Genomic DNA, 9,296 nt, shown 5'->3' with positions numbered 1-9,296 from the left:
AAATATTGAATTATGTCTAACTAATTGAGAAGATGTGATTCCCAGCATCAACCCATGCTTAGTGTAAATCCCCAATAATACAAAGAATGTGTCTTGGAGATAAGAGACAAATTAAACTGCACAATGTATGCATGTATATATCAGGGGATCCCAAATGAAGATTGTAATGATGGTGCACCACGGGTATAAAAATATGGAAATAATGCAGAGGACATGCCATACGATCTTTACCATTCAATAAGTAAACTAAACCGTTGCTTTCTCAAAAAAAAGTAAAATAAAAAAAAATAAAAATGTCTTCTAATGGTTTTGGATTACTTCTGATCTTGGCTTCATTGGCCATGGTTCGTGGTCAATTTCGGGGTTCTCTTACATCAAATAGTCGAGGTGGGGCAGATGCCTTTTTGCAAGTGGGACGCCAGTTTGGAAATCAAAATCGCAATGTAGGTGGTGGACTCTTTGCTAGTGGAAATACCATGGGTGGTCCCGTAACCAGAGGTGGAGTTTTGAGTGCTAATTCGTAAGTAGTTTTTATTTATTTAAATTTATATTTATATTGATAGAAATATTCTCAAGATTCCAAAAGATCGAACAGACCAAAACACACGAATGCTAATTTAAGAATTATTTTTCTATAAAAATCTTTGTTCAATATAATATAACGAATGGGAAAAAACAGAATGACAACAAACTCAAAATACATAATCGAGTATGTTCTGGATTACCCTTCATAAAGATTTCATCTTCCACTTTGATTTCCCCCCCCCAAAAAATTGTTGGTTGTTCTTGGTTTCCCGTGAAACAGGATTTTTCGAAATCGCTTGCCGAAAAATCAAAGTCTGCAAATCATATGAATTGCAGAGTAAAATATAAACATATAATCAAATATGTGGCACAATTCTTTTATTTCTAAGTTTGTGGTGTGTGGTTAAGGAAATACGAAGAAATTCATGTTCTGCAATCTAAAGAAAAACTACTGGATTGTAAAATACTTATAAAAATTATTAAATCGTTCTTACATTTGTGGCCAATTATCTTTTGTTTACAATTGTAAGAGTTCAGAGTCAAATTTGAGGAACTAGGACTGCACGCAAAACATTTAACGCCTTTGGAAAAATATTGTTATTCGAACTAAAATCTATTACAAATGTAATTTATGAATTTTCATCGTCTTTATAATTTTGTATTTCATGCTTCTATAAATAAATAAAAACAAATAATTTTGTGAAGCATACATTTTTTCTCTCGACGCAGACAACTCTTAACGCAGTTTATTATAATTGATTGACTCGTGCGTGCGACACTTTGAGTTAAGTTGCCCAATCGTTTATAGCAACTCTATGATCAAAAATATTATTTTAATTTGTCTTATCTGGTTCAAAAATGTGTTTCTTTTTATTTAAAATTTAAGCATTATCATATTCATACATACTTAATTATAATCTAAAAAGCATTAACACACATATTTTCAATTACAAAAGTTTCAATGCGTTTTCTCAAAATTTTGCAACACTCTCGTTTCGAACATGCATGAAATCAGCTGCTTTTAAGCAACCACAATTTTTTTGCAACATGTGAAAGGGGAATCTTGAACAATTTGCTGTATATTTTCCAATCTTATTTTTAAATGGCTTTCATGTTATTTATATTTATATTTATATTTATATTTATATTTATATTTATATTTATATTTATATTTATATTTATATTTATATTTATATTTATATTTATATTTATATTTATATTTATAATTATATTTATATTTATATTTATATTTATATTTATATTTATATTTATATTTATATTTATATTTATATTTATATTTATATTTATATTTATATTTATATTTATATTTATATTTATATTTATATTTATATTTATATTTATATTTATATTTATATTTATATTTATATTTATATTTATATTTATATTTATATTTATATTTATATTTATATTTATATTTATATTTATATTTATATTTATATTTATATTTATATTTATATTTATATTTATATTTATATTTATATTTATATTTATATTTATATTTATATTTATATTTATATTTATATTTATATTTATATTTATATTTATATTTATATTTATATTTATATTTATATTTATATTTATATTTATATTTATATTTATATTTATATTTATATTTATATTTATATTTATATTTATATTTATATTTATATTTATATTTATATTTATATTTATATTTATATTTATATTTATATTTATATTTATATTTATATTTATATTTATATTTATATTTATATTTATATTTATATTTATATTTATATTTATATTTATATTTATATTTATATTTATATTTATATTTATATTTATATTTATATTTATATTTATATTTATATTTATATTTATATTTATATTTATATTTATATTTATATTTATATTTATATTTATATTTATATTTATATTTATATTTATATTTATATTTATATTTATATTTATATTTATATTTATATTTATATTTATATTTATATTTATATTTATATTTATATTTATATTTATATTTATATTTATATTTATATTTATATTTATATTTATATTTATATTTATATTTATATTTATATTTATATTTATATTTATATTTATATTTATATTTATATTTATATTTATATTTATATTTATATTTATATTTATATTTATATTTATATTTATATTTATATTTATATTTATATTTATATTTATATTTATATTTATATTTATATTTATATTTATATTTATATTTATATTTATATTTATATTTATATTTATATTTATATTTATATTTATATTTATATTTATATTTATATTTATATTTATATTTATATTTATATTTATATTTATATTTATATTTATATTTATATTTATATTTATATTTATATTTATATTTATATTTATATTTATATTTATATTTATATTTATATTTATATTTATATTTATATTTATATTTATATTTATATTTATATTTATATTTATATTTATATTTATATTTATATTTATATTTATATTTATATTTATATTTATATTTATATTTATATTTATATTTATATTTATATTTATATTTATATTTATATTTATATTTATATTTATATTTATATTTATATTTATATTTATATTTATATTTATATTTATATTTATATTTATATTTATATTTATATTTATATTTATATTTATATTTATATTTATATTTATATTTATATTTATATTTATATTTATATTTATATTTATATTTATATTTATATTTATATTTATATTTATATTTATATTTATATTTATATTTATATTTATATTTATATTTATATTTATATTTATATTTATATTTATATTTATATTTATATTTATATTTATATTTATATTTATATTTATATTTATATTTATATTTATATTTATATTTATATTTATATTTATATTTATATTTATATTTATATTTATATTTATATTTATATTTATATTTATATTTATATTTATATTTATATTTATATTTATATTTATATTTATATTTATATTTATATTTATATTTATATTTATATTTATATTTATATTTATATTTATATTTATATTTATATTTATATTTATATTTATATTTATATTTATATTTATATTTATATTTATATTTATATTTATATTTATATTTATATTTATATTTATATTTATATTTATATTTATATTTATATTTATATTTATATTTATATTTATATTTATATTTATATTTATATTTATATTTATATTTATATTTATATTTATATTTATATTTATATTTATATTTATATTTATATTTATATTTATATTTATATTTATATTTATATTTATATTTATATTTATATTTATATTTATATTTATATTTATATTTATATTTATATTTATATTTATATTTATATTTATATTTATATTTATATTTATATTTATATTTATATTTATATTTATATTTATATTTATATTTATATTTATATTTATATTTATATTTATATTTATATTTATATTTATATTTATATTTATATTTATATTTATATTTATATTTATATTTATATTTATATTTATATTTATATTTATATTTATATTTATATTTATATTTATATTTATATTTATATTTATATTTATATTTATATTTATATTTATATTTATATTTATATTTATATTTATATTTATATTTATATTTATATTTATATTTATATTTATATTTATATTTATATTTATATTTATATTTATATTTATATTTATATTTATATTTATATTTATATTTATATTTATATTTATATTTATATTTATATTTATATTTATATTTATATTTATATTTATATTTATATTTATATTTATATTTATATTTATATTTATATTTATATTTATATTTATATTTATATTTATATTTATATTTATATTTATATTTATATTTATATTTATATTTATATTTATATTTATATTTATATTTATATTTATATTTATATTTATATTTATATTTATATTTATATTTATATTTATATTTATATTTATATTTATATTTATATTTATATTTATATTTATATTTATATTTATATTTATATTTATATTTATATTTATATTTATATTTATATTTATATTTATATTTATATTTATATTTATATTTATATTTATATTTATATTTATATTTATATTTATATTTATATTTATATTTATATTTATATTTATATTTATATTTATATTTATATTTATATTTATATTTATATTTATATTTATATTTATATTTATATTTATATTTATATTTATATTTATATTTATATTTATATTTATATTTATATTTATATTTATATTTATATTTATATTTATATTTATATTTATATTTATATTTATATTTATATTTATATTTATATTTATATTTATATTTATATTTATATTTATATTTATATTTATATTTATATTTATATTTATATTTATATTTATATTTATATTTATATTTATATTTATATTTATATTTATATTTATATTTATATTTATATTTATATTTATATTTATATTTATATTTATATTTATATTTATATTTATATTTATATTTATATTTATATTTATATTTATGTTTATATTTATATTTATATTTATATAAATATATATATCTAAAAATATATAAATAATTTTTCTTTCAGTAATGGTTTTGGGGCATCCCTCCAACATTCCAAGACCGATAATTTTGGTTCGGTATTTTCACAAAATGCTCGAGCAAATATTTTTGATAGTGGCAAGCACAAAGTGGATGCCACAGCCTTCCATAGTCGTACCAATTTGGATAATGGTTTCCAATATAATACGGTAGGTGGTGGCCTGGACTATAATCATGCCAATGGTCATGGGGCTTCAGTGACCGTTTCTCGTATACCTCAACTAAATATGAATACAGTCGATGTAACGGGCAAGGCTAATTTATGGAAATCACAGGACAAAGCTACTTCATTGGATTTAACCGGCGGTATTTCTAAAACTTCCGGGGGTCCTATGGATGGTCAGACAAATAAGCATGTTGAAGTGGGACTGACGCACAATTTCTAAGCATTGTCTGCCTTCTCAAAGTTATCGTAAATAAATCTGTATACATTTAAATATATCATTATACATTTAAATTTAGTTTAATCAATTTATATTTAATTACAAATCATTGAAGCTATTCCAATATATTGACATAACGAAGGTAAAAGAGTATCTGTAGTTTAACAAGTATATACGGCCGTAAGTTCGGCCAGGCCGAATCTTATGTACCCTCCACCATGGATGGCGTAGAAACTTCTACGAAAGACTGTCATCCACAAATTTCAACTCACTCGGATGAAATTTGCTCCTCCAAGAGGCTCCAAAACCAAATCTCGGGATCGGATTATATGGGGCTATAAATGATTATGGGCCGACGTGGACAAATTTTTGCATGGTTGTTAGAGACCATATACTAACACCATGTACCAAATTTCAGCCGGATCGGATAAAATTTGCTTCTCTTAGAGGCTCCGCAAGCCAAATCGGGGGATCGGTTTATATGGGGGCTATATATAATTATGGACCGATGTGGACCAATTTTTGTATGGTTGTTAGAGACCATATACTAACACCATGTACCAAATTTCAGCCGGATCGGATAAAATTTGCTTCTCTTAGAGGCTCCGGAGGTCAAATCATGTGATCGGTTTATAAGGGGGCTATAAATGATTATGGACCGACGTGGACAAATTTTTGCATGGTTGTTAGAGACCCTATACTAACACCATGTACCAAATTTCAGCCGGATCGGATAAAATTTGCTTCTCTTACGAGGCTCCGGAGGTCAAATCATGTGATCGGTTCATATGGGGGCTATATATAATTATGGACCGATATGGACCACTTTTTACATGGTTGTTAGAGACCATATACTAACACCATGTACCAAGTTTCAGCCGGATCGGATGAAATTTGCTTCTCTTAGAGGCCTCGCAAGCCAAATTTGGGGGTCCGTTTATATGGGGGCTATACGTAAAAGTGGACCGATATGGCCCATTTGCAATACCATCCGACCTACATCAATAACAACTACTTGTGCCAAGTTTCAAGTCCGTAGCTTATTTCGTTCGGAAGTTAGCGTGATTTCAACAGACGGACGGACGGACGGACATGCTCAGATCGACTCAGAATTTCACCACGACCCAGAATATATATACTTTATGGGGTCTTAGATCAATATTTCGATGTGTTACAAACGGAATGACAAAGTTAATATACCCCCCATCCTATGGTGGAGGATACACGCAGAGAAGGAATATGATCACCTCAAAAATGTTTCAAGAGCAAAATGTTATTTTTGTGTGGTGACCATGTAACATGTTTGTCACTAAAATGTTATTTTATCGTCAAATATAACCTGCTTACCGAAATCAGATACATGATTTCCGAGAAAATAACATGGTTGCGAAAACCATGTTACATGGTCACCACCCAAAAATAACATTTTGCTCTTAAAACATGTTTGAGGTGATCATATTCCTTCTCTGGGTGTATAACAATATTTACAAGTATATACGGCCGGTTTATAATGATCTTGCCTCACATATCCTGTCTGCTTTCAATTCTTCAAAACCTTCCGATTTCGTCTTAGCTTTTGGTGATTTTAATTTACCTTTGATTTTGTGGAAACATTCTATCGATAGTAATGTTCTTTATCCTGTATCTGCTAAGAGAGATCTCATTGGTAATATTCAACCTCTGTTTAATTATGGATTGTTTCAAATTAATCGTATATTTAATTGTCAAAATAAATTATTAGACCTTATTTTTGTTAATCGATATTCTGATATGTGTGTTGATTTCTGTAGCCCTATGGTTTCTCCTGCAGATAAATATCATCCGACAATTTATACTCAAATATGTATTCCATCAATTCCTAAATTTGAATATCCTTCCAACAGAACTATAAAGGCTTACTGTTTTGCTAAAACGGATTTTGTTAAGCTGAACAGCTTATTGTCTTCTGTCACCTGGGATCACATTTTAACATCCAATAATCTTGATTTAATGCTGACAAATTTTTATGACACTTTATTTCATTGCCTCTCTAAATCTGTTCCGAAAATTACAATTCAAAACGGAAATGGACCTCCTTGGAACAATCAAAAGCTTGTGAAATTGAAAAATAGGAAGAATAAATTCTTCAAGAATTTTAAAAAACTAGGATCATTGTCGTCTTATTCAAAGTATGCAATAGCTAGATCAGAATATAATCTTGAGTGTAGGATTGCTTATCGTAACTATCTAGTCCTTATGAGGCAACAGATAAAAACAAATCCCAAAAATTTTTATAAATTCGTCAACTCCAAGAGAAGAACCAGTGTTTTACCTAATTATCTCAAAGATGGCTCTCTTATGGCTGAAGGGGATAAGGACATATGCTGCATGTTTGCAAATTTTTTTGCTTCCACTTATTCTGGTCAAGCTTATGACACGAGCGCTGGATATCCTTTTCATATTTCCCATTCCTCTGGTATAAATGTATCTCGTTTATCTGTGGATATTGTTTTAAATAACTTGAAATCACTTAAATGTTCATATAATCCTGGTCCTGATGGTATCCCTCCTAATATTCTTAAGTTTTGTGCTGATAATTTGAAAGTTGTACTTACTAAGATATTTAACACTTCAATATCGTTGAGTTATGTGCCAGAGATCTGGAAGCAATCTTATATAACACCTTTATTGAAGTCTGGTAGTCGATTTGAGGTATCCAACTATAGAGGTATTGCAAAACTAAGTGCTCTTCCGAAATTACTTGAGAAAATGTTGGCTGATAGTATTTCCCACCAAATTTCGTCAATTCTTTCATGTAAACAACATGGCTTTCGTAAATCTCGTTCTGCTATGACGAACATTCTTGAACTAACAGCTACTGTTAATGATGGTTTCAATCAGCGTAAGCAAACTGATGCCATTTACACTGACTTTAGCAAAGCTTTTGACAAAGTAAACCACAACTTGCTTTTGTTAAAGCTAGATAGAATTGGGTTTTGCCCTACCTTAGTGAATTGGATTGCCTCTTATTTGTCTGGTAGGGTTCAAAATGTAAAGATTGGGAATACCCTTTCAGACCGGATTTTGGTAACTTCCGGGGTTCCTCAGGGTAGTTACTTAGGTCCTATTCTTTTCAATTTATTCATAAATGATCTACCTCTTGTCGTGAGACATTCTTCTATTTGTATGTATGCTGATGACGTCAAGATTTTCCATTCTTTTCTTGATCCTATTGAGCAAAATCTTCTCCAAATTGACCTTAACAACTTTTCTAATTGGTGTAACACAAACCTGATGAGTTTGAATATTTCTAAATGTAAGCATATGAGTTTCTATAGAACTAAGAAATTGCAGACTTCCTATTATCTTAATGAAACTCAATTGGAATGCGTTGAAACTTTTACAGACCTTGGTATCACATTAGATCATAGATTGAATTTTAATCAGCATATAACTATGATGGTTAATAAGGCTTATAGTTCTCTAGGATTTTTGAAGAGGTGGTGCAAAGAATTTGTCGATCCTGTAGTTACAAGAAACCTATATATATCTTTGGTTCGTAGTACCCTTGAATATGGTTCCATTGTCTGGGATCCAGTGTATAAGATTTATTCGGAGAAAATTGAGTCGGTTCAGAGACAATTTCTCTTATTTTATCTTAGGAATCATGGCTGGAATTATAACACACTTCCTTCGTATTCTTTTAGACTGAATCTTATAAAACTACCTTCTCTTAGTAGTCGCAGGAAAATGCTAAACGTTACTTTCATATTTAATTTATTGCGTGGAGATATAAA

The 9,296-nt window shown here is 21.9% G+C and overlaps 1 protein-coding gene across 1 annotated transcript; it reads left to right on the top strand.

Annotated features, from left to right (window-relative positions):
• The first annotated feature begins 231 nt into the window (after nt 1–231).
• Nucleotides 232–5,616, top strand: LOC142221925 (attacin-A-like). The gene is made up of 2 exons (XM_075291807.1): nt 232–520; nt 5,124–5,616. The coding sequence occupies exons 1-2, from the start codon at nt 294–296 to the stop codon at nt 5,521–5,523; spliced, it is 627 nt and encodes a 208-aa protein (XP_075147922.1). The 5' UTR covers nt 232–293; the 3' UTR covers nt 5,524–5,616.
• The last annotated feature ends 3,680 nt before the right edge of the window (nt 5,617–9,296 follow it).

Source organism: Haematobia irritans, chromosome 1 (assembly GCF_050003625.1).
Source record: "Haematobia irritans isolate KBUSLIRL chromosome 1, ASM5000362v1, whole genome shotgun sequence".
Lineage (NCBI taxonomy): Eukaryota > Metazoa > Arthropoda > Insecta > Diptera > Muscidae > Haematobia > Haematobia irritans.
This window is presented reverse-complemented; position numbering and strand designations above follow the sequence as displayed.

What these genes read in the sequence shown, in the direction of transcription:
- LOC142221925 (XM_075291807.1), top strand. Translation starts at nt 294, where the DNA reads ATGTCTTCTAATGGTTTTGGATTACTTCTGATCTTGGCTTCATTGGCC. An exon ending in GGAGTTTTGAGTGCTAATTC is followed by an intron (nt 521 to 5,123) that starts GTAAGTAGTTTT and finishes TTTTTCTTTCAG; the next exon opens with TAATGGTTTTGGGGCATCCC.